Source organism: Littorina saxatilis, linkage group LG9 (genome assembly GCF_037325665.1).
Source record: "Littorina saxatilis isolate snail1 linkage group LG9, US_GU_Lsax_2.0, whole genome shotgun sequence".
In the NCBI taxonomy this organism is placed as follows: Eukaryota; Metazoa; Mollusca; class Gastropoda; order Littorinimorpha; family Littorinidae; genus Littorina; species Littorina saxatilis.
The window spans coordinates 46,925,556-46,951,790 of NC_090253.1; the positions used below are offsets into that span (position 1 = coordinate 46,925,556).

The following is a 26,235-nucleotide window of genomic DNA, read 5'->3' on the forward strand; positions in this document are numbered from 1 at the left end:
AATTTAGGGAGGGCAGTGGCTTTCTTCTTCGCGAATAGCTCATCTGTTACAGAGAACAGAGCCTTGGTGTCTTTGCACTCAGCGAGGCGGGATGTATAGTATTCCTGCTTGGCACTGGTGTGGAGAGCTTTGATGTCGTCAAGCTGTTGACGATAAATTTGACGGTGAACTGTCAGGCCTGACGTTCTCCATAACCTCTCCCACTTGCGTACGAGCCGTTTGTGGTCCTTTATATCTTCGGACATCCATGGGGCTGAGGGACGATCAGTGACTTGCCTGGTGACAAGGGGGGCGTGGCTGTCCATCAGCTGACGTAGACAGGTGTTGAAGACCATCAAGAGGTCTGTGTCTGGCGTGTCGGCAGCAGTGGAGGCGGCAAACACCCTCACGTCTTCCCTGAACTTGTCCACGTTCATCTTCTTCAGGTTTCGTGACGTGACCGTTCTTACTGCAGGCTTGGGCTTCTGAATGCTGATGTTGAAGAAAAGAGCTGAGTGGTCGGATATCTGACAGTCTCTCACAGAAAATGAGCTTGTTGGATTGTCGGCCTCACGCACAACAAGCCAGTCAAGAGTGTGACCATCTGTATGTGTGGGTTCATTGATCAGCTGAACAAGACTATAGTCCTTCAGAAATGTCTTTACTCGGTTCACTGAACTGTTTGCCTGTGCGTCGAAGTGACAATTAAAATCACCAACAAACAAGTGTTTCTTTGTGTGGTACATTTCAAGAAGGTCTGGGAGTTCGTTCAAAAAATCCGTGTCTTTCAAACCGTTCTTTTTGCTGGGGGGAGGACGGTAGATGCATACAAAAAACAAAGATGACTGTTGATGGGAGTAGTGCATTTCAACAGCTTCAAAAGAAAGAAACTGTAGTCGCTTGAAAAACAGGTTGTTGGTAAGGTGAGTGGCGTGAATGATACATATCCCGCCCCCTCTTCTGTCCGTTCTAGGAAAGGACTGAGTCGTGTGAGTGGAAGGGGTCATGTCTTTGATAGTAGCCTCATCACCATTCTCGCACAGCCAAGACTCCGTGATAATTGCAAGATCAATGTGATCGTCAATAATTAGGTCCCAAATGATGTGTGTTTTCGGCCTGCATGAACGAGCATTTACATGGAAAGCGTTTATGCCAGGGTGGTTATGAGAGTACGATGAAGAAACAATGGAAGAGGTATGCACTTGAACGAGGTTGCTTGTGATCACACCGCGAGTTGGGCGGTCAGACAGTGTTGGAGTGTCCACGACAGGGGAGATAACCACTGGAATAGTCTTACCTCGTTGTTTGCGGCGACCACCGCGGTACGGGCGACGTTTACTTTTTTTTTGCTGAAAAGGACAGGGTGGGGTGCGTAGAAGTTGTAAATCTGACAGATGTTGTGTTCGAAACACGTGGGAACATCCTAGCTACCACGTACAGTACACATTCCAATAAGCTACAGCCTGGCTGTTTTCTGTTCTGCATGAGCGGTCATGTTTTACTGAATAGATGGTCAAGTTGACATGGGTAACAATGATAAAACAGATTCACCAGAAAGTTCCTACCGCATATTAACAACAGTCAAGGTACAGATTTGTTGCTTGTTTCCAAATTGTAGAATGGGCTTATCCCAACTAAAAACGTGGACATAATTATGTGTTGAAAGGTACATAATCTTTTACACACACAAAAGATATCTAAAGTTTGCAAGTTTCACGATCCATCAGTTGTGAGTAACTGGTTTCTTTGGGGTTTAAATTAAATCAATTGTGATTGGGCGTGTAACCCTATATATTTAGCCAGTCTTCAATAGTCTTCTGTTTTACACAACCATCAATCTTTCTGTCGTGTCTTTCAAAACGTTTAGCAATCCGGTATTCCTCAGAAAGGTGTAATTAATTCTTAGACGATATAAATCAAGTGTCAGTCGATCGATATTTATACCAGGATAAAAAGAACCTTCTTGACGACTCCTCAGTTACCACAAACATTACTTGGCAAAGAGTTCGTTCAACAGGCATATGCATACATTCAACTTGTGTTAAACCTACATGTGAATTGATAAAGACATTTGAAAAAAATATCAGTGTGTGTGTGTGTGTGTGTGTGTGTGTGTGTGTGTGTGCGCGTGTGTGTGTGCGTGCGTGCGTGCATGTGTGTGTGTGTAGGGCCTATGTGTGTGTGTGTGAGTGTGTGTGTCTGTGTGTGGGTGTATGTGTGTGAGTATATGTCTGTCTGTGTCTGTTGGTCTGTTGGTCTCTGCCTTGGTGTGTTTTTCGGTGCTCTTTGTTGTTGTTTTGCATTTTGGTCCGTTGATTTGCTTTATTTATTTGTATGATTGTCGCTTCTGCTGCTGTTTTCCCTTCAGTATTCCTTAGTGTGCTCCTCATTACGTAGATAGAGAATACTACACGGCTTCCTGTTTCATACCACATTTACATGAGTTGCTTTTGTTTTTGAATATTGAACTGCTTTCGCTTGTATTACAATATTTCAAACAAGTCGCGTAAGGCGAAATTACTACATTTAGTCAAGCTGTGGAACTCACAGAATGAAACAGAACGCACTGCATTTTTTCACAATGACCGTAGTCCGCCGCTAGTGCAAAAGGCAGTGAAAGTGACGAGCCTGTTTAGCGCGGTAGCGGTTTCGCTGTGCTGCATAGCACGCTTTTCTGTGCCTCTCTTCGTTTTAACTTTCTGAGCGTGTTTTTAATCCAAACATATCATATCTATATGTTTTTGGAATCAGGAACTAACAAGGAATAAGATGAAATTGTTTTTAAATCGATTTCGGAAATTTAATTTTGATCATAATTTTTATGTTTTTAATTTTCAGAGCTTGTTTTTAATCCGAATATAACATATTTATATGTTTTGGGAATCAGAACATGATGAAAAATAAAATAAAGGTAATTTTGGATCGTTTTATAAAAAAATAATTTTAATTACAATTTTCAGATTTTTAATGACCAAAGTCATTATTTTAATTTTTAAGCCTACATGCTGAAATGCAATACCGAAGTCGAAGATTGCTTGGCCAAAATTTCAATCAATTTGATTGTAAAATGAAGGTGTGACAGTGCCGCCTCAACTTTTACAAAGAGCCGGATATGACGTCATAAAAGACATTTATCGAAAAAATGAAAAAACTGTCTGGGGATATCATAGCCAGGAACTCTCATGTAAAATTTCATAAAGATCGGTCGAGTAGTTTAGTCTGAATCGCTCTACACACACACACGCACAGACACAGACACAGACACACACACACACACACACACACACACACACACACACACACACACACACACACACACACACACACACACACACACACACACACACACACATACACCACGACCCTCGTCTAGATTCTCCCCCCCCCCCCCTCTATGTTAAAACATTTAGTCAAAACTTGACTAAATGTAAAAAGCAACTCAAGTAAATCTGGTACGACACAGCAAGCCATTTTGTATTCTCTACGAGAGTAATCACTTTTGCATGATTTGCTTTAATTTGTGTGTACAAAGAGGATACGTACTGGATTTCCCCACGCCTCACGTTTATGTGCATGCTTTTAACATCCAGTTTCAGTCGGCTGTGTGTGCAACAAGTAATTCAATACATGCACCCCTTCTTAGTTCTAGTCATATGATGACACAGCAAAGGGTGTGTGTGTGTGTGATCGCTTTAGTTCTAGGCGCGTTATAAGTTGTGTACACGTTGCTGTTTTTGTGCAAAGGTACAAGTCCCTTTGAAACGTGGCTGTAAGTATTTTTGTGTCTCAATCTGTGTGTGTGTGTGTGTGTGTGTGTGTGTGTGTGTGTGTGTGTGTGTGTGTGTGTGTGTGTGTGTGTGTGTGTGTGTCCCAGATAGGCATTACCTTTGAACTGCCGTGTCCTTTAGTTTCAAGGCACGTTTTCCTAACTCCTGTTACACTAGTTTGTACTTAGTGTTATCAATACGTGTGACTGTTTCCTGTTTTAAGTCCAAAACAAAACGGGTAACAGAAGCATGTTCCAAGTCGAGGTATGTAATTGGTAATACGTGTGACAGATTTCAAGTCCATATCATCGTGTGTGTGTGCTGTTGACATTTCAAGGGCCATACCGCGATTAAACACAAATGCCGCTGTCCAGGCCGTGCGAAACAACTGTCGCTATACAGGCCGTACAATTTAACTGTTGCTATACAGGCCATACAAAACAAATGCCGCTATACAGACCGTACATTACAACTGTCGCTATACAGGCCATACAATACAACTGTCGCTATACAGGCCGTACAATTCAACTGTCGCCGTACAGGCCATACAATACAACTGTCGCTATACAGGCCAATTTAACTGTCGCTATGCAGGCTATTCAATGCAAATGTCGCTATACAGGCCGTACAATATAACTGTCGCTATACAGGCCGTACAATACAACTGTCGCTATACAGGCCGTACAATTCAACTGTCGCTATACAGGCCGTACAATTCAACTGTCGCTATACAGGCCATACAAAACAAATGTCGCTATACAGGCCATACAATACAACTGTCGCTATACAGGCCGTACAAAACAAATGTCGCTATACAGGCCATACAAAACAACTGTCGCTATACAGGCCGTACAATTCAACTGTCGCTATACAGGCCATACAATTCAACTGTCGCTATACAGGCCGTACAAAACAACTGTCGCTATACAGGCCGTACAATTCAACTGTCGCTATACAGGCCATACAAAACAAATGTCGCTATACAGGCCATACAAAACAAATGTCGCTATACAGGCCGTACAATTCAACTGTCGCTATACAGGCCATACAATTCAACTGTCGCTATACAGGCCGTACAATACAACTGTCGCTATACAGGCCGTACAATACAACTGTCGCTATACAGGCCGTACAATTCAACTGTCGCTATACAGGCCATACAAAACAAATGTCGCTATACAGGCCATACAATACAACTGTCGCTATACAGGCCATACAATACAACTGTTGCTATACAGGCCATACAAAACAAATGTCGCTATACAGGCCATACAATACAACTGTTGCTATACAGGCCATACAAAACAAATGTCGCTATACAGGCCATACAATACAACTGTCGCTATACAGGCCATACAATACAACTGTCGCTATACAGGCCATACAATACAACTGTCGCTATACAGGCCGTACAATTCAACTGTCGCTATACAGGCCATACAATTCAACTGTCGCTACACAGGCCATACAAAACAAATGTAGCTATACAGGCCATATACACATAGCCAGATTGAGATTGGGCGTGTAACCCTATATATTTAGCCAGTCTTCAGTAGTGTTCTGTTTTACACAACCATCAACCTTTCTGTCGTGTCTAACTTCCAGCAATGCGCTATTCCTCAGAAATGTGTGATGAATTCGTAGACGATAGAAATCAAGTGTCAGTCGATCGATATTTATACCCGGATAAAAAGAACCTTCTTGACGACTCCTCAGTTACCACAAACATTACTTGGCAAAGAGTTCGTTCAAGAGGCGTATGCATACATTCAACTTTTGTTAACATACATGTGAATTGATAAAGACATTTGAACACAATATCAGTGTGTGTGTGTGTGTGTGTGTGTGTATGTGTGTGTGTGTGTACGTGCGTGCGTGCGTGCGTGCGTGCGTGCGTGTGTGTGTGTGTGTGAGTGTGCGTGCGTGCGTGCGTGAATGTGTGTGTGTATATATATGTGTGTGTGTGTGTGTGCGCGCGCGTGTGTGTGTGTGTGTGTGTGTGTGTGTGTGTTATGTGTGTGTGTGTGTGTGTGTGTGTGTGTGTGTGTGTGTGTGTGTGTGTGTGTGTGTGTGTGTGAGTATATTTCTGTCTGTGTCTGTTGATCTGTTGGTCTGTTGGTCTCTGCCTTGGTGTGTTTTTCTGTGCTCTTTTGTTGTTGTTTTGCATTTTGGTCCGTTGATTTGCTTTATTTATTTGTATGATTGTCGCTTCTGCTGCTGTTTTCCCTTCAGTATTCCTTAGTGTGCTCCTCATTACGTAGATAGAGAATACTACACGGCTTCCTGTATCATACCACATTTACATGAGTTGCTTTTGTTTTTGAATATTGAACTGCTTTCGCTCGTATTACAATATTACAAAAAAGCAACTCAAGTAAATCTGGTACGACACAGCAAGCCATTTTGTATTCTCTACGAGAGTAATCACTTTTGCATGATTTGCTTTAATTTGTGTGTACAAAGAGGATACTTACTGGATTTCCCCACGCCTCACGTTTATGTGCATGCTTTTAACATCCAGTTTCAGTCGGCTGTGTGTGCAACAAGTAATTCAATACATGCACCCCTTCTTAGTTCTAGTCATATGATGACACAGCAAAGGGTGTGTGTGTGTGTGTGTGTGATCGCTTGAGTTCTAGGCGCGTTATAAGTTGTGTACACGTTGCTGTTTTTGTGCAAAGGTCCAAGTCCCTTTGAAACGTGGCTGTAAGTATTTGTGTGTCTCAATCTGTGTGTGTGTGTGTGTGTGTGTGTGTGTGTGTGTCCCAGATAGGCATTACCTTTGAACTGCCGTGTCCTTTAGTTTCAAGGCACGTTTTCCTTACTCCTGTTACATTGTAGTTGAGGATGTATTTGATGAGGCACCAGCCATCCCCTGTACATACCCATACATGTATGTTTTGTGCGTGTGTGTGTGTTTGAATGTGTGTGTGTGTGTGTGTGTGTGTGTGTGTCTGTGTGTGTCTGTGTGTGTGTTTGTGTGTGAGTGTGTGTTTGTGAGAGAAGGAGTGAATGTCAGAGTGTGTGTGTGTATGTGTGAGAGAGAGAGAGAGAGAGAGAGAGAGAGAGAGAGAGAGAGAGAGAGAGGGAGAGAGAGAGAGAGAGAGAGAGAGAGAGAGAGAGAGAGAGAGAGAGAGAGGGAGAGAGAGAGAGAGAGGGGGGCTGTCATGTTTGATATATATGTACCGGTTGTAACGGGTCAGTTGGCCAAAACAGTAAACTTTCTGAGTTCTAAGTTCTCTGTCTCTCTCTCTCTTTCTCTCTCTCTCTCTTTCTCTCTCTCTCTCTTTCTCTCTCTCTCTCTCTCTCTCTCTCTCTCTCTCTCTCTCTCTCTCTCTCTCTCTCTCTCTCTTTATGTGTGTAAGTCTGTGACACTGCTTACCTATCTGTCTGCTTCATTGATTTTGTGTTTGTATGAGTGTCCTAACCTATCGGGTGTGTTGACTTTTACTGGTAAGTCCGTAGATTTTACCCTGGCGAAAAACCTAACAATACAAGGTCTCGTGCAGTTGTTTTCAGACGTTTATGTGAGTATAAGATCAAATAAAATCTAATCTACCAAAATTCACTCCGTTAGCTTAATCAAGAAAAATGCAGTGAGACATGATAACGTAGATTTAATTGGATTTGATTAGCGAACGAGAAGAATAAGATTTGATTTGCTTTAATTTGGTCTCGTACATTTATATGTTTGAGCAAACCCTTTATATAAAAAGATATAAGAAACGTTGCGACCAAATTTGCCTACAAAACATGCTTCTGCAAAACGCAAACATGTGCACTTCACTGACTAACTGTCAGACATTACGGAATATTCCATTTATAAAACGTATGAGCGACATCAATTAAAATATTACTTTCTAGCTGTCACTCTTCTTCAATTGTCAATAGATAGGTTGCTTTTTTTTCTTGATTTATTTAAGGGAAAACTCTGTTACTGCATCTGGTACTTGCTAAAATCAGTCCTAATCCTTTCTAAAACAAATCTGTTTCAGTAAAAACTGTAAGGGCAGCAGAAGATTTCTGCAACAGAACAATTGATGCAGACTCCAAAATCATAGCTAGCAAGGATAAACTCGACTGCAATTAACCTTACAGTTGTGAATTCACCCACAGCTGTGAGCAGAATCTCAAGTACTTGTAATACACAGGTACTTGCCACTGAGGTTTTCACGCGGGATAAATTGATAACTTTGTTATTACAATGTCTCAGAATCAATTGTCTCTCGTCCTATTCAATTTTGAACAATGGACAACATAAATGCAAATCTTATTTTCGCTTCCTATTTCCCTTTTTTCAAATTGAAGGTATTCTATACTAGCCATTACACGCAACATCGTCTGGAGTGAACAACAGCAAACTACGAAATGGCTACTGGTGGCAACGACGCTGAGTCTGCAATATGTGCTGTGTGCTTGGACATCTACCGTGACCCTAAGTTCCTGCCGTGCCATCACACGTTCTGTGCCCAGTGTATCACTGACGTCGCTAACCGTCACACGGGGGGTACTTTCCCCTGTCCCTCCTGTCGCGAGCCCACCTCTCTGCCCACAGGGGGAGTGGCCGCCCTGCAGGCCAACTTTTACATCAAGAAACAGTCTGAGAATAATGAGGAGAACAGCGAAGAGATGTGTAAACTCCACAAGAAGAGAGAGCTGGAGTTGTTCTGTGTCAGGTGCCAAGAGGCCATCTGTATCAACTGCAAGATGACCAAACACGAGCAGCACCAGACAGAAGACCTTCACACAGCCATCCAACAGAAACACAAAAATCTACTCACTGACAAGTCTCGCCTGCAGAAAGCAGAGGAAGATCTCAGGGAAAGACTGAAGACAACGAGAGCAGAGCGGCAGGCCGTGCTGGACAAGAAGGCGGCAGTGAAGAAAAACATACGTGACCGACACGCCGTCATGGTGGCCGCTGCCGACAAGTTTAGAGATGAGGCCCTGGACTCGCTTCGTTCTGTCAGCACAGACATTGACAGCGACATTGCCCAGATCCTGGAACAGCAAGAAGGCGACATGGAGAAGCTCCTGGACATTCAGCGACAAGTTGAACGGGCCTGTAACAGCGGAAGATTGAGTGATGTCATCTCTGTTGTCCAGGAGATGAAGACAGGACGCGGCAGTGAGCAAGCTGTTAACAAGCTGACGTCACAGGGGTTAAAAACCGTATATCGACCTGTTCTATGCTTCAAGATCACAGGTGACGTAATGCTGCAGACGACACGTGACTTCATGGGCACGGTGACCAAGATGGAGATGGAGCTTGCAGCGCCTGAAGTGAAGGTGGTGAAGCGGTTCCCGTGTGGGCAGGAGGCTGACATTGAGGTCTTTTCTCTCTGTCATGTTGATAGTGACCCACCTAGTGTGAGGGTGTCGTATGAACGGCGCCAATTGAAAGAAGACGCTCCCGGGGAACTTTACAGTGAGGATGGGGAATACAAGAAAAACGATGATGAGGTCGGTAAAGTGTCAAACAAACGATATGCCAAACAAAACTGTATGAGCCCAGCACCTCGGGCAGGCTACATAGTAACATACTGCAAATCCCCGACGACAGCACAATTCAGACTGGACAACGACTTATCAGGAGAGGCAGAGGTCGACATTGTCACAATAATATCTACAGATCCATTCAAGGCAAAACGTAAAACCGACGTCAGCATCAACGTGGGAGCCCATCGTGCATTCGACGTGGACGACACGGAGCAGTTCTTCGTGGTGGTGGAAGAGCCCCAGCTCCCCGACGTGTGGCGCAAAGTGAAACTGTACCGACGACATGGAGCGGACGCCATCAGCACATACCGCCCACCTGCACATCTCCCTTGCTGCCAGCCGTCCGACGTGTGTTTCTACAGGCTGGGCGGTCAGCACGTGCTGCTGGTGACAGATGAAGAGAACGACGCCATTCACGTGCTGGATGTGAGCGGTGGGTGTCTGAGGTTTGTGCGCTACCTGGCCCCGGGCTGTCCCTGGCTGATCCAACCTACCGCCATCACTGTGGATGTCTCCGCTCGCCTGTGGCTGGCCTGCAGGGGTGGTACCATCATCTGTATGGAGCCCCTTGACAAGTGATACACAGGTATGCATGGCGCTCTTTCTGTGCCCGCCTGCTCGTCTGTTTTTCTGCTTGTCTGCCTGTCTCCCTGTATGTCAGCCCGTCTGTCTGCCTTCCCCCTCTGTCTTTGTATCTGTCTGTCTCTCTCGTTCCCACCCTCTCTCGGTCCCTCCCTTTCTCTCTCTTGGTTTTTACACCCCCGGTATAGGGGTGTGTATAGGTTTCACTGGATGTGTTTGTTTGTTTGTTTGTTTGTGTGTTTGTGTGTTTGTGTTCGCATATAGATCTCAAGAATGAACGGACCGATCGTCACCAAACTTGGTGAACAGGTTCTATACATTCCTGAGACGGTCCTTACAAAAATTGGGACCAGTCAAACACACGGTTAGGGAGTTATTGGTGGATTAAGATTAAGAGTGACATATTAATGGTCAAAGGGAAATAACCTTCTCAGTTGGTGGCAGTGAGAATGGTTATTTCCCTTTGACCAACGGGGGTGTTTTTCCTACCTCGACGTACCCTTTCGCAATGGACCCTGTGTTTACATTCTGACTTCTGACTTCTGACTTCTGACTTTTGACTTTTGACTTCTGACTTCTGACTGGCTCTCTGTCTCTGTCTCTGTCTCTGTCTCTGTCTCTCTCTCTCTCTCTTTCTCTCCCTCTCTCTCCCTCTCTCTCTCTCTCTCTCTCTCTCTCTCTCTCCGCATGTAATAAAGTTCTGAGAGACTTATAGAGGGACATATTAATGGTCAAAGGGAAATAACCTTCTCAGTCGGTTTTTACACAAAATGCGGTCAGTAGGTGTTACAGAAAGAGTTATATTGATTTGTCTTTTTCTCCGCCTGTCTCTTTGTCCACTCAATCAACTTATTTTAACCACACTTGTTAGCAGTGCCTTCTCAGTTGGTGGCAGTGAGAATGGTAAGGACGGGGGTGTTTTTCCTACCTCGGAGGAATTTCTTGTTCTTATATATTTTTTTCTTTCTTTCCCTCCCTCTCCTCCTCCCCCCCCCCCTCTCTCTCATTCTCTCTGTTTCTGCCCCCTCTCTGTCTGTCTGTGTGTCTGTCTCTCAGTCTGTCTATCTGGCCCTCAGTATGTCTCTCAGTCTGTATGTCTCTCTCGCTCTCTGTCCTGTCTGTCTGTCTGTCTGTCTGTCTGTCTGTCTTTCTGTCTGTCTGTCTCTCTCGCTCTCTGTCTGTCTGTCTGTCTGTCTGTCTGTCTGTCTGTCTGTCTCTCTCTCTCTGTGTCTCTCTCTGTGTCTCTCTCTCTCTCTCTCTATCTGTGTGTGTTTGTTATGCGCCAGTACAGGCGACCAGAAAATAATACATACTTCAAGGCATTGACAAAATGTCTGGGGCCAACAGTGTATACGTGTGCACAGATGTGCCAATGATTACCGTCTATGCATTAGACGTGTACATCACATTAACGACAGCATTATGGGCTTTTCTAATATATTTTTTATCAATTTTACAGGTGTGACGGGACGGCTACAGAACTCTGTTACAGAAAGGTGCCCATGGAATCAACACAGTTGTATGTAACGTGCCCTGTAGTCTGGACTCGCTGATTGTGATAAGTCATGTCATTGGAGTACTCCTGCACTCTGCTACATCACTGTGCTCAAAGTGCCTATGGTTGATTTTGCTTAATTCAAACATGCTGATTTGAATGTAATTCGACATGCTGATTTTGATCAATTTCACTTGGAGAGCTCCTACACGCTGTTAAGGTAAGAACATAGTGATATGTAACGTGTTATGCAGAGTGAACTTGCTGATCTTGATTTATTTTGCTGGTGTGACGGGAGAAATTCATGTACTCTATTACATCACTGTGACTATCAAAGGACCCACACAAATATAGTATACAACATTGTTTGTGGACGGGACTTGCTTATTTTGAATTATTTCAACTTCCTGATATTGATATAGTTCACTGGTGTGGCGGCCGTAGTGCTCTTGTACTTAAGGGATCAACAAAGTGACATGAAACGTGCACTGCAGAGTGGACTCGCTGATTGTGATTGATTTCAACATGCTGATTTGATACATTTTACTTGTGATATATATATATATATATATATACAGGAGTGCTCCTAGCTGTATTCTAGCTGTACTCTAGCTGTACTCTAGATGTTACATCTCTGTACCCACGAGATCAACACAGAGAAACGTAACATTCTTGTTGCCTTGCTGTATGTATTTCCATTGTATTTAACAGCTGCTAACTAATGATTGTTTATCGGATGTGCATTTTCCACTTCATTTTTTTTTTTTAAATAAAAATTATTTCCAGTTGATAATGTTCGTAAAGAGTTGATGTATACAGTACTTAGTGAACCGTGTTTCTGATATCGAAAGGATTAGGCGGAAGAGGAAGGCGTGCAACACATAGACAATTAGGTGTTTAAATAACGTGTTGAGTATATACTCATTCTTCGTTATGTAAGACGATGATAGAATAACTTTACAATACGCTGGTAAAACTTCGAGATGGGTTTCATCGAAAATATTCCGATACTGATTGTGCCACCGAAGATATGTGGGCGAATGGCATAGTTGAGCAACCATTACCTGATCTGTGTAAATGTTAATAGGACCATTGAAAGTAAATCAATATTACTTGGCAAAAAATGAGATAGTTTAATCATGAATTCAAACGAGAGGGAGAGCACGAGAGAGAGAGAGAGAGAGAGAGAGAGAGAGAGAGAGAGAGAGAGAGAGAGAGAGAGAGAGAGAGAGAGAAAGAGAGAGAGAGAGAGATGTACAGAGACGGAGATACACAGAGAGACAGACAGACCAACTGACTGACAAAACAATCAACACACAAAAACAAAGGAACACTTATTTTGATAAGATCACCACCCTTAATTATCCTGTCCCATACCATCCTAACTTTTATTTATCTATCTTATCCCATATCATCCTAACTTTTATTTATCTATCCTATCGTATCGTTTAGTATCCGCTCGTTCTTAAGTTATTTTATATAAAATCTCTTATCTTGTGTTTTATTTTATCTACCTAATCTTATATTTCTGTGTCAATATTATGGACAGATGCAATAGTATGTTCTCTATTCCGGGACAACTCATTTGTACAGACTCTCACTGAGAATTATTGTGTGTGTGTGTGTGCACGATTTCGATGATTTTCTCCTTCTTACCCAACCGGCCTACCTTTATCGTGCATTTACATGTTCAAGCAAAACTATATTCATCGAAAATGTACAGTTATAACTATATAGACCACAGAACTCGACTGACAGCCTACTGCATGATATCTATACACCCAAGCCAGACACACTTCCTGGTCGATTGTGAAGTTATAAAACCACAGTTTGACACAGGAAGCGTCCTACAGGCTCATGCCTTTGAATGTGAAGGAGAAATGCAGAATAACTTTTTATAAAAAGAATAGGCCCTAACCCTCATCTACATTGCCTGAGCACTGAGTGTGCGTGCGTGCTTGCGTGCGTGCGAGTGTGCGTGTGTGTGTGTCTCTGTCTGTGCGTGTGTGTGTGTGTGTGTGTATGTGACAGTCTGTGTGACGGTGAGTGTATGTGTGTGTGTGTGTGTGTGTGTGTGTGTGTGTGTGTGTTTGTGTGTGTGTATCAGTGTGACAGTCTGTGTGTGACGTGAGTGTGTGTGTGTGTGTGTGTGTGTGTGTGTGTGTGTGTGTGTGTGTGTGTGTGTGTGTGTGTGTGTGTGTGTGTGTGTGTGTGTGTGATAGAGACAGAGACAGAGGTAATGAGAGGTCGAACGAGGGAGAGACCAAGAGAGATAACAGAGAAAGTGTGACTTTAAAGCAAAAAAGCGGAAGAAAAAGAAAAGCTCTAAGTGTTAATTTCCTTAGCCTAAAAGTGCTGTCCTTTATTTAACAATATGAAACTTGCAAGCACCTGTCCTTTTCAACCGAAAGTAGGTTATGCAAGATGACGTCACACAGCTGTCGAGGGCGGACGGTAATTGGAACAGGTCGGGTGCTTGTTGTATTTACAAGTATCCCAAATATTTCACCTTCCGTGAGACTTTCACCCTCGGGACTCTTGCATCTTTTTACTGCAACAGGTCAGTTGTTTTGTTGTTCATTCAAGTGAAGAATGTATGATCGTATGAAAGAAACTACAGTTACTTTCTGTTCTGTTCCGCTTGAGCAGTAATGTCGGTTCTTCCCTAGGCTAGTGAATGACGGCTGGTATTCATTGCCTGTGTGATCTGGTTTGTTTGGATAAACTGTACCCTCAAAGCAGTTTATCACGGTGACTATACGTACTTGACTCATGCATACCGACGCTTACTCATGAGGCTTTTCAATGAAATACTGTGAGGCCACAACACGCCTGCAGAATCGAAAGGGTAGTTTGATGGGGGAACTTGATTAGTCATTCATAAGAAAGGCGCACAACTCTTACAAAATGTCTGCAGTTATAATGTTGCAGTTCCCTCCCTTATGGTACATTCCCAAACACAGCTCAAAGGAGTGGGGATTGTTAACACACACACACTCACACTCACACACACACACACACACACACACACACACACACAAACACACACACTCTCATACTCACACTCACACATGTACACACACACACACACACACTGACACACACACACACACACACACACACACACACACACACACACACACACACACACACTCACACAACACTTAAGCACACCTAAGCACTGCGATGCTAAAAACTATAAATCTTGACTTGAGTAAATGTACTGGGTGAAAACAAACTTCTTACTTTCAGCAAGAGAGAACCAAAGCGTAGACGAGAAAGAGGGGGAAACTTGAGTAGCTAGCACACAAAGCAACTTAATGTTATTATTCCTAAATCAAAAACACTCTCTTTTACTAACACAGATGACACTTCCAAGCGCTTGTGCACGACAACCGAAAGTAGACCGCACAGGTCAGTTGTTTTCTTGTGTATACATGTGGAAAATATATGCTTGTACGAGACAAATAGGAGTTATTTTCTGTCTTGCACCAATGATGGGGAGTGATGTCGCGTCTTCCGCATGGCTTGCCGAACAACGTACATGTAGTTGTCATGTTTTCACAGGTGGCAAAATATGGAGGATTGTGCTTGGGTTTTGAGGGCGCGATAATGATAAGATTTCAAATAATTCATGTGAGGGTAGGGCTGCTTTCTCACAAGTTTCCAAGCCCAGAAACTGTCGCTGTAAACGTGGGTTCTTTATTGTGAGCATGCGTACACACGGTGGTGATTGGACACCGCCGAGAATTAAGAGTCTCCACAAAGTTGACTCTGGGAAATATATACTCCTTGCCGAACGTGGGGATCGAACCCACGCCGATAGCCAACACTGTTTTTTAAGCCAGCGCCGCTACCGACTGAGTTCTAAGGCATTGCAATGTAAAACCGCAACATTTCAGTAAAAATGAAAAACAAATGATTGACGCAAATATTAAACCTTTAAGCAAAAACAGTGGTGTGTTAACTTCATTATTAAAAGTATACTGAATGATTAACAATCATAATGATAATACATGTACCTTCCAGTGATACGACTGAACGCTGCGTGCAGCCAAGTCAACTTGAAAGCAGAAGGCCATTTTTCCTGCGGGCAGCAATGCTGCGATGTGCTTGACTGCGTATGCTATCATTATGATTTTTTAGACTGTATGTTTTTCACAGAAACACCGCATTATCACACTGAATTTACTTGCTCTCAATAAATTATACAAGCTAAGGCGCACACAAACCTTCATGTGTCTATGGTCAGTATAAACGCGAGGGGGTGCTGCTACTTATACTAACTTTAATTTCAAATTCAGTCATGCATCATGCTTATTTTTGTTAGGAAAAGTAAATGAAGTTTCTTACGGATGTATATGAATGCATAATTTTGTTTTTCCTAAAACCTTTGATTGAACATTACTTGTGAGTGTGTACCTCTATGAAGGCGAATGTGCTTATGATTATGTGTGTATGATTTCTAGAGTTATTGATTGATTGATAGATAAACACATTGTCTAAACTTCTTAATAAATTACTTCCCTGCTTCTACAGATAGTTATGCATTCTGCTGAATACATTCATATGAACATGCGAACGCCTCAGGCCGTTTAAAAAGCGATGAAGCTCATAAAACTGCGGTGAAGTAATTGGAGCATGTAATGTGCGGTCTGTTAAATCGCATTTTGCTTTCTTTCAGCACTGCTAAGTCCTATCCTGGGTGTACACAATAACACTCGGTCATATCGGAAGGAATCCTGACGCTTAAGATGGCTGCCGGTAGTAATGGAGTGAATATAAACACCTGTGCTGTGTGTTTGGACACGTATCACGAACCAAGGTTTCTGCCCTGCCATCACACGTTTTGTGCAAAGTGCATCACGGATCTTGCGAACCGTCACACGAGGCGACGCTTCCCCTGTCCCTCCTGTCGCAAGCCCACCTCTCTGCCCCAAGGGGGAGTGGCCGCCCTGCAGGCCAACTTTTACATCAAGACACAGTCAGAGAATAACGAGATGTGTAAAATCCACACAAAGAAAGAGCTGGAGTTTTACTGTGTCAGGTGCCAAGAGGCCATCTGTATCAACTGTAAGATGACCAAACACGAGCAGCACCAGACAGTAGATCTTCACACAGCCATCCAACACAAACAACTACTCACTGACAAGTCTCGCCTGCAGAAAGCAGAGGACCATCTCAGGGAAAATCTGAAGACGACGAGAGCGGAGCAGCAGGCCGTGCTGGACAAGAAGGCGGCAGTGGAGAAAAACATACGTGACCGACACGCCGTCATGGTGGCCGCTGCCGACAAGTTCAGGGATGAGGCCCTGGTCTCGCTTCGTTCTGTCAGCACAGACATTGACAGCGACATTGACCAGATCCTGAAACAGCAAGAAAACAACCTGAAAGAACTCTTGAGAATTAAGCGACAAGTTGAACGTGCCTATGACCTCGGAAGAACGAGTGATGTCATAACTGCTGTCCAAGAGATGAAGACAGGACGCGGCAATCAGCAAGCCGTTGACAAGCTGACGTCACAGGGGTTGAAAACCGTCTGTCGTCCTGTCCTCCACTTCAAGGTCACAGGTGACGTCATACTGCAGAAGACACGTGACTTCATGGGCACGGTGACCAAGATGGAGATGGAGGTTGCAGCGCCTGAAGTGAGGGTGGTGAAGCGGTTCCCGTGTGGGAAGGAGGCTGACGTTGAGGTCTTTTCTCTCTGTCATGTTGATAGGAGCCCGCCGGTTGTGTGGGTGTCGTGTGAACGGCGCCAATTGAAAGAAGACGCTCCCGTGGAACTTTACAGTGAGGATGGGGAATACAAGCAAAACGATGTAAATGTCGGTAAAGTTTCATGCAAAAGACATGCCAAAGGAAAGAGTATGAGACCAGTCCATCGGGCAGGCCGCATAGACACACACTGCAAATCACTGACAACAGCAAACTTCAGTCTGAACAACGACTTATCAGGAAAGGCAGGAGTCAAAATTATCACAGTGATGTCGACATATCCATTCAAGACAAAACAGAAAACAGAGTTCAGCATCAAAGTGGGAGCCCATCGTGCATTCGACGTGGACGACACGGAGCAGTTCTTCGTGGTGGTGGAAGAGCCCCAGCTGCCCGACATATGGCGCAAAGTGAAACTGTACCGACGACATGGAGCGGACGCCATCAGCACCTACAGCCCTCCTGCACATCTCCCTTGCTGCCAGCCGTCCGACGTGTGTTTCTACAGGCTGGGCGGTCAGCACGTGCTGCTGGTGACAGATGAAGAGAACGACGCCATTCACGTGGTGGATGTGAGCGGTGGGTGTCTGAGGTTTGTGCGCTACCTGGCCCCGGGCTGTCCCTGGCTGATCCAACCCACCGCCATCACTGTGGATGTCTCCGCTCGCCTGTGGCTGGCCTGCAGGGGTGGTACCATCATCTGTTTGGAGCCCGTCGATAAGTGATTCTTGGTGAGTGTGTACGTGTTGTTGTTGTTGTTGTTGTTGTTGTTGTTGTTGTTGTTGTTGTTGTTCTTCTTCTTCTTCTTCTTCTTCTTCTTCTTCTTAATCTTCTTCTTCTTCTTCTTCTTCTTCTTCTTTTTCTTCTTCTTCTTCTTCTTCTTGGTGGTGGTGGTGGTGGTGGTTGGATGGTGCCCCTTGATTTAGGAAGCTGTCAAAGTATGCCTTTGTGCAAACCTTTTAAATAGCCTTCTTGTCAGTGTCCATCTGTTGATTTGTCTGCCAGTATACGGCTATCTATCTATCTATCTATCTATCTACAGTGGTCGCCGGTTAATATGACCACTTTGGGACCGGGATAAAATGGTCATAATAAGCGGCTGGTCATATTAACCGATGTTAGAGAAAACGACTTAAAAAAATCGCAAAACGAAATTTGTTTTTGTAATTAATAATTGTAAGAAAATGTAACTTGTTGGCAACAAACACAAAATTAAATATGTGTACTGTACATTGTAGCCATTATAGATGACGTCCGTTGAAAAGAAATTGAAATGGAATGAAAAGTAAATGGAAGAAACGGCATATACACGTCCAAATGTTCACTTAGGGGCCTGGAAAAAATCACGGATGTTGGTCTGTGTGTTGGTGCTAGACCAGAGGAGATCCTTCACTTCATTGTCAAAGGCTCCAAACTTCTCCATGTTGTAGCCGCGACTTTGAAGTCCAGACCTCAGTTTCTCCATGAGCGCTCTCATTTCAGGAGCTGTTGGGGGTGGGGGTGGGGGTTCCTCTTCGTCATCACTTTCAGGTTCTGTCTCAGTCTCTTCCACATCTTTGTCTTTTCCATGTCGTAGGCGCTTTCGTTGCGGTGAATCCTGCGTTGCGCACTCCTTCCTCACGCTGTCTTCATTCTTGAGAATGTTTGTCAAAAATCCTCTGTTGACGCCCAACTGTGCAGCACTCTCACGCATACTACAGGATGGTAGAGCTTTAAATTTGTCAATAAGTTCTAGCTTTTCCTCGGCTGTCCGATCTTGGCGTTTTCGTTTCGACATTGTTTCCTCTTGAATTAGACTGAAAGATTGGTTGGCTCGTGCTCTGTTTGCCAAAAAGAGAGAGAATAATGTTCGTAATCACTTTAGATTTATTCACGGGAAATAATGAAAAGATCGCACGCTTTTTTGCCTTTTTTATGACGCTCAGTCTCGGGGAAAAAAAGAGAGAGAATAATGATCGCGACATTAGAGATCACTGAGCACTGATCACTTTAGTTTCATTCACGAAAAAGAAAGAAAATATCGCACGCCTTTTTGCCTTTTTCAAAAAATCCTATGTATTTTTTCCCCCAAATTGATTTCAAACTGAAAAAGATGTGAACTTGTTGCCATTTTCTCGAAACAATGTGGCCATATTAAGCGGCGTTGTGGTCATATTAAGCGGCTTTTTCTAATACATAACAAAGAAGGACAATTCCGGACCGGGTAAAATTGGTCATAATACGCGGCTGGTCATATTAACCGCGGTCATATTAACCGGCGACCACTGTATCTATCTATCTATCTATGTATGTATGTATCTATCTATTCTCCACCCATTGCACCTCAGTAAAAGCAGACATAACGTATGTATGTTTTCTTGCTGAACAGTAAGGGAACGTATACTGTGTGTACTGTCAGCGTATACGGTAGTATGGTTCTCCTATCTATCTATCTATCTATCTATCTATCTATCTATCTATCTATCTATCTATCTGTCTTTCTGTCTATCTATCTATCTATCTATATATCTATCTATCTGTCTTTCTGTCTTTCTGTCTATCTATCTATCTATCTATCTATCTATCTATCTATCTATCTATCTATCTATCTATCTATCTATCTATCTATCTATCTATCTATCTATCTATCTATCTATCTATCTGTCTTTCTGTCTATCTATCTATCTATCTATCTATCTATCTATCTATCTATCTATCTATCTATCTATCTATCTATCTATCTATCTGTGCCCTGTGTTTGTGAGTAGTAATTGCAGGAGTCAATGCGAACTCTACCTGAACCGCGTGGTGTGCTGACTTGTGGAAGTAGCAATACTACAGTATTCTTTGATTATGGTCCCCGTGATTTATGTCTTTCTGTGGTTTATTTTCCCCTTTATTTGTCATGTCTTGTTTATTTTAGAGGCTGTTCGTTTGGTTGGCTGGTTGTTGGTTTGGTTGTTGGTTTGGCTGTTGGTTTGGTTGTTCGTTTGGTTGTTCGTTTGGTTGTTTGTTTGGTTGTTCGCTTGGTTGTTCGTTTGGTTGTTCGTTTGGTTGGTGCTTTGTTCAGTTGGTTATGTGTTCTTGTTTTTGTTTGTTTAAGTTTTTGTGTGTATAGTTTTGTACTCTTACACTGTTACTGCGGGAAATGTAAATTTATTTTTAGATTATTTGTACTCGAATACAGCGAACACTGGTTATCAATCTCACTGCACTTTTCCTGTGTCTGTTTTCAGGATCCACGTGACTACAGCCTGTTGTGATACAACGCAGTAGACAAGGTGCCGTCTCCACGGCGTGTCTGTAATGTCTGGTAGGTGTCGCCATCACAGTTGGTGCCTGTACCTCACCGGAATCTTACCATCAGGGTCCAACCTACATATCATCGCGGAGTTTGGTCTTTCGTTGAGACAGTTGACATGCGGTTTATCTGACATGACCCAATACGTAATGCTAACTCATCTGAGACCTTGTGATTACCCGCTATTACGAGTTAGTCGTGTGACAGAGAGTTTTTTTGCACACGAGACTGTAGATGTCTCACGACGGCGTAGCCGAAGTGAGACAGCAGCAGTCGAGTGTGCAAGAAAACTCTCTGTCACACGACTCACTCGTAATAGCGATTATGTCTCAATATATTACGTAAACAATATATTATTTAGACTTATATTACATTATTTACAAACAATCAGCAATGTTGCAAAATAAATCATTATTTACGTAAACAATGAATTATTTACGTAAACAATGAATTGTTTAGCCAACACATTTTCCATTATTTAGGTGTTTCTAGGATTCAAACAAATTTACGAACATTTTCTGATAAATAATGTTTGGAGATACCTTATATTGAATTATAGTATATATACACAAAGAAAAAAATGAAGCTTAGAAATCAATTCTTGATGAATTGTTTAGGGAAAGCAGTTTTCATTATTTAGGGGAATCAAGAATTGACTTCTAAGCTTCATTTTTTTCGTTGTGTATAATTATACTATAATTCTTCTTCTTCTTCTTCTTCTTCTTCTGCGTTCGTGGGCTGAAACTCCCACGTACACTCGTGTTTTTGCACGAGTGGAATTTTACGTGTATGACCGTTTTTACCCCGCCATTAAGGCAGCCATACGCCGCTTTCGGAGGAAGCATGCTGGGTATTTTCGTGTTTCTATAACCCACCGAACTCTGACATGGATTACAGGATCTTTTTCGTGCGCACTTGGTCTTGTGCTTGCGTATACACACGAAGGGGGATAAGCCACTAGCAGGTCTGCACATAAGTTGACCTGGGAGATCAGAAAAATCTCCACACTTAACCCACCAGGCGGCCGCGGCCGGGATTCGAACCCTCGACCTTCCGCTTTGGAGGCCGACGTCTTACCACCACGCCACAGCGCCCGTCACTATAATTCAATACAAGGTATAAGCACATGAGCTTCTAAATAATGATTATTTAGCTAAAACTGGTGAAAAAAACATGAAAAAGTATCCAAATAATTATTTGACAAAACGGAATGCGATACAGGTGTAAGGTTCGATCTTTTCTTTGAAATTTCATCCTCTGTGTACGTAGCAAAGCGTTTCGCCATTTTCGGTTTTCGTTGCAGACGACGATAGTGAAAGTAGTACCTATTGTTTTGTTTTGACCTTTCGTATTCAGGGTTCTTAATTGAAGCTTGGTAAAGGGACCGTGTCGTGTAATTGGAAAGTTGACGAAGCTTTTGAAAACAGAAATTGAATGAAGAAGAAAATGTGGCTTTCAGTGATTTTATTCTTTTTCAGTCAAACACGAAGTGCCGTGCACAGATAAAACGTGATTGACTGACCAAGGCCTGTTGGCACACTATTCAGAATGCACAACAAAATGTAACAACACTTTGATACCCATTTTTCTACGTTCGTGATCACTTGAAATGAATACTGAAAACATACGTGTTTTAAGGTAGTGACTGAATGTATTTGAAGGTACAATTTTTCAGAAATAAATGCATAATCAAAATAATTGATTTTGGCATCAAAGCGTGTAACATACATTATCCCCCCCTCTGCTTCTTTCTCTCTGTAAACTTGTAGGGCTAGTTATTTCTCGGTAACTTACCCAACAACCAAAATCACTTACCCAACAACGGGCCTGAATCCTCGATAGCTCATGGGTAGAGACTGTACACATTGTGGATCTACTTTTTGCGACTCAAAAGTTCAGAACACTCTAAAGTACAAAATATACATTTCTGGAGCAAACAATACAACCATACCGCATTTAAACCAGCAACTACAGGCTTGAACACATGAATCTCAATATAAAATCCATGAGTTTGGTTGTTTTCTGAATTCAGATCTGCCGTGCACAATCGTTTATCGCTAGCAAGATTCCAAGGAAAAGTAACTCTCATACTTTGTCTAGCGACACGAGTAGTTCCCCTTCCAGATTTCGGCTTCATCGACAAGACTGCAATCCGACGGTCAGTTTTCAACAATATTTCATTTTATAAACAGATCATACGCAATCAATTGCAAACATTTAATCAACTTAAAGAACATGCAGCGGTTTCATACACTATTTTGCCCCAGAAAACTTAACTTCATACAGTTTTTAACGTTGGAACACGGGTGTAAAACTTCGTCTGCTAGTCACATTCGAGGAAAGAATATTTTCTGAGCGATACCAAAACATGAACAGAACACACACTATCTGCCTTTACCGCCACAGCAGAATGACAACATAACTGTGTACTTGATTTTAGTTCAAAACATGGAAACTGACAAGAAGTGTTAACAAAATTGAATGATTTGCACGGAACTATACAACCGCGCATTAATCGATAGCCTGCGCAGGTAGACTGGTTGGGTGAATATGATTCGATCAAACTTTCGCACAAAAACTCCTCTTTTCTTTGAATAACTGAAGAAAGGAGGAATAAAGAGGTTACATACCTCGTCTCAGTGATTATCAAAAATAATGGTCTTAGTTCGCGGTCATGAAAAAGCTCGCTGAAGCTCGCATTTTTCATGATCCGCTAACTTCGACCATTATTTTTGATAATCACTGAGACTCGGCATGTAACCTCTACTTATTCCCCCCTCTGCTTCTTTACCTCTGTAAACTTGTAGAGCTAGTTATTTTTCGATAATGACCCAGCAACCAAACAAATAACCACCCAGCAACAACCTGAATCCTCGATAGTGCAATGGGTTGAGAAGCTGTTTTGTTTCGGTACTACTTTTGCGACTGAAAAGTTCCGAACGCTCTAATGTACGAAGTATACATTTCTGGAGAAAACAATACAAGCAAACCGCATTTAAATTAATAATAACGGGCCTGAACACACGAATCTCCATATAAAATCCATGAGTTCGGTTGTTTTCTGAATCTAGATCTGCCGTGCACAAACGTTCATCACAAGCAAATTCCCAAGGTAAGTAACTCATACTTTGTCTAGCGACAAGAGTAGTTCCCCTTCTTGTCACTTAATTTCTTCGACAACACTGACTGCAATCCGACGGTCAGTTTTCAACAATATTTCATTTTATAAACAGATCACACGCAACCAAATGCACACATCTCATCAATTTAAACAACATAAAGCGGTTTCATACACTATTTTCCCCAGAAAACTGAACTTCATACAGTAATTAACGTTGGAACACGGGTGCAAATGCTAGTCCCATTTGACGAAAGAACATTATCCTAAGCGATACTAAAACATGAAAAGAACACACAATATCTGCCTTTACCGCCACAGCAGAATAACAGCATATCTGTGTACTTGATTTTAGTCCAAAACAGGGAAACTGACAAGAAGTGTGAACAGAATGGAATGATTTGCACGGAACTATACAACTGCGCATTAATCGATCGCCTGCGCAGGTTGACTGGTTGAGTGATTCGGATTCAATCGAACTTTCGCACAAAAACTCCTGTTTTTTTTTAAATAACTGAAGAAAGGAGGAATAAAGAGGTTACACACCTCGTCTCAGTGATTATTAAAAATAATGGTCTCAGTTCGCGGTCATGAAAAAGCTCGCTGAAGCTCGCATTTTTCATGATCCGCTAACTTCGACCATTATTTTTAATAATCACTGAGACTCGGCATGTAACCTCTAAATCTTGCACACGTTTGCTTTAGTAGTGGCAAAGACGGAATGCGTGTGACATACTTGGATGTTCACCTGGACTTTAACAACTGCGCACTTATAACTGCCTCGCTTGTGTCTTCTTCGCAAGCAGCTGCACTTTTTGCCAGATAAGTCTGTTTGTGTTTAATTAGTATGTGTTTGTCTGGGCTCTTAAAAGACCGCTAGGTCGAAAATCTGTCAATGAAGTATTGTGTTTTGTTCTTGTTGATTAAGCGCACTTATAGCTGTGTTCAGAATGAATTGAAGAAAACCACAGCCCAGTTATTTAGAGCGTTAAATGTTTTTAGTGGCACTGATGCTAATAATGCTGTCGATTGCTTTTAGAAATATTTTCGTCTGTGAGAAAAGATGCTTTTATTCCATGCGAAAGTGAAGACAGGTCTGTGGTCATGTTAGTCCAAGAAAAGTGTGTACATTTGTGGCACTGATGCTTATAATGCTGGCGATGTTTTAGAAACAATTCGGTCAGTGAGAAAAGGTGCTCTTATGTCATGCGAAAGTGCAGACAGGTCTGTAGCAATGTTCGTCTAAGAGAAATGTGAAGTGTGCTGATATGCCTGATGCTTCACACAGTACGGAAGGCATCGTTACACTTATCTTTTCATGGTTGGTTGTTGATGTTTTCGACACGCATTCATGTATATCGATACACCCTTTAAAGAAGGAATGAATGGACGTGAAATGACAATGAGTTTAATTTGCTGAAATAAAAACATATTCCTGCTTGTTACGGCTTGAATTATTTGAAACATGAGTTTTTGAATGTATAATTGAGACGTAGAAACCAACGTTTCCAGTAAGTTGTAAATATTGTCGACAACGAGTGTTAGAAGGCACAATGTATTTAACATGAGATGAGCGCTGGCGAAGTGTGTACGAACCTTACTGACACATTTTTCAGTTCCAGTCTTTTATATGAGACGAGTTCGTTCAGCAGTGAACACTGTACTCTCAAACACTGTTCTGTATAAAGTGATGTTGCATTTCCTTGATAAATAACAACCTTGAACTGCCTATTGTATCCCTTTATCTATAACTACTAGATGAATACCCGCTTCGCCGGGTAGCCGGCTTCGCCGGGAAGAAGTACTTAGAGCCGTACGCCGGCTTCGCCGGGTCCGAACAATGGACCCGCCAAGCTTAGGTCCCTCCCAGATTCGTGGAATGGGAACAGCACGAAAATGATTCAGTGGCCATAATGCCATTCCTGACCATATCGAGTCCCATCCTTGTCGACGAATGTAACCGTGTTAATCACCTTTGGATGCGAACTCCACTCAAACAGGATTGAGCAATCCGAAGATGCCCCCTCATACTATAGTGCATCATACGAAGGAAGGGAGGTAAACGCTGAAAACATGGAGAAAATAAGGAAGAGTTACTGGGAATGGTGAAATGAACAGAAAAACCAAAATCGGTTCAGCGCTGCGCGCTGAGAGCACGTGTTGAAATATCTCATCGATTATATTGTGTCCGGGGTGTAGCTGAATACGGTGTCCAAATTTGAAAAAGATCCACCGAGAACTTTTAGAGCTTATCTCTAAGCCCTTTTGAACTGTTATGGCTTCTCAAAGGAAGGTCAGTCATACAAATACACAAAAGCCGCCAGACCACATCACAAACAGAACTGAACAATCCACAGGTGTTGCCCACATAGAGACACCCACACACACACACACACACACACACACACACACACACACACACACACACACACACACACAAACACATAGAAGCCGTATATATAGAGAGATAGATGACAGTGTATTTTTCGCGTGGCTATAAATTGATTCGACCTTTGCACTTTTACAGTGAGGATAATTTAATAATAATAATAATAATAATAATAATAAGAACATTTATATAGCGCTAAATCAAAAACTTTCGTTAAAAAGGCTTGCTCTAAGCGCTTGACATCTAAACTAAAACGTCATTCACACTCTTTACAATGATGTACAAGAACTTCATGTCACACTCTTTCATTCAGTATAGCACCATTCACACAGTTGTTATTCTGTACAAGACAATAAGTTAGTCTAACATTTAGAATGTTCATAAGATGAAAACAAGAGAAAACCAGAC

At 42.5% G+C, this 26,235-nt stretch overlaps 2 protein-coding genes across 5 annotated transcripts; both read left to right on the forward strand.

Annotated features, from left to right (window-relative positions):
* The first annotated feature begins 3,434 nt into the window (after nt 1–3,434).
* On the forward strand, nt 3,435–12,085 carry LOC138976272 (tripartite motif-containing protein 59-like). 3 transcript variants are annotated; one of them, XM_070349112.1, is made up of 4 exons: nt 5,894–6,452; nt 6,588–6,639; nt 8,055–9,831; nt 11,287–12,085. In XM_070349112.1, exon 3 carries the CDS (start codon nt 8,115–8,117, stop codon nt 9,822–9,824), a length of 1,710 nt encoding a protein of 569 aa, XP_070205213.1. In that variant the 5' UTR covers nt 5,894–6,452; nt 6,588–6,639; nt 8,055–8,114; the 3' UTR covers nt 9,825–9,831; nt 11,287–12,085. The 3 variants fall into 3 exon arrangements, with proteins under 3 accessions (XP_070205215.1, XP_070205213.1, XP_070205214.1); XM_070349114.1 differs by lacking the exons at nt 5,894–6,452; nt 6,588–6,639 and adding an exon at nt 3,435–3,748; XM_070349113.1 differs by lacking the exon at nt 6,588–6,639.
* Nucleotides 12,086–13,551: 1,466 nt separating this feature from the next.
* LOC138976273 (tripartite motif-containing protein 59-like) lies at nt 13,552–24,879 on the forward strand. 2 transcript variants are annotated; one of them, XM_070349115.1, is made up of 3 exons: nt 13,552–13,882; nt 16,007–17,771; nt 20,256–24,879. In XM_070349115.1, the coding sequence occupies exon 2, from the start codon at nt 16,077–16,079 to the stop codon at nt 17,763–17,765; it is 1,689 nt and encodes a 562-aa protein (XP_070205216.1). In that variant the 5' UTR covers nt 13,552–13,882; nt 16,007–16,076; the 3' UTR covers nt 17,766–17,771; nt 20,256–24,879. The 2 variants fall into 2 exon arrangements, with proteins under 2 accessions (XP_070205216.1, XP_070205218.1); XM_070349117.1 differs by lacking the exon at nt 13,552–13,882 and adding an exon at nt 15,000–15,443.
* Nucleotides 24,880–26,235: the final 1,356 nt, after the last annotated feature.

Bases quoted from the DNA above. Each gene is read 5' to 3' on its own strand.
- LOC138976272 (XM_070349114.1), top strand. From the start codon at position 8,115: ATGGCTACTGGTGGCAACGACGCTGAGTCTGCAATATGTGCTGTGTGC.
- LOC138976273 (XM_070349115.1), top strand. From the start codon at position 16,077: ATGGCTGCCGGTAGTAATGGAGTGAATATAAACACCTGTGCTGTGTGT.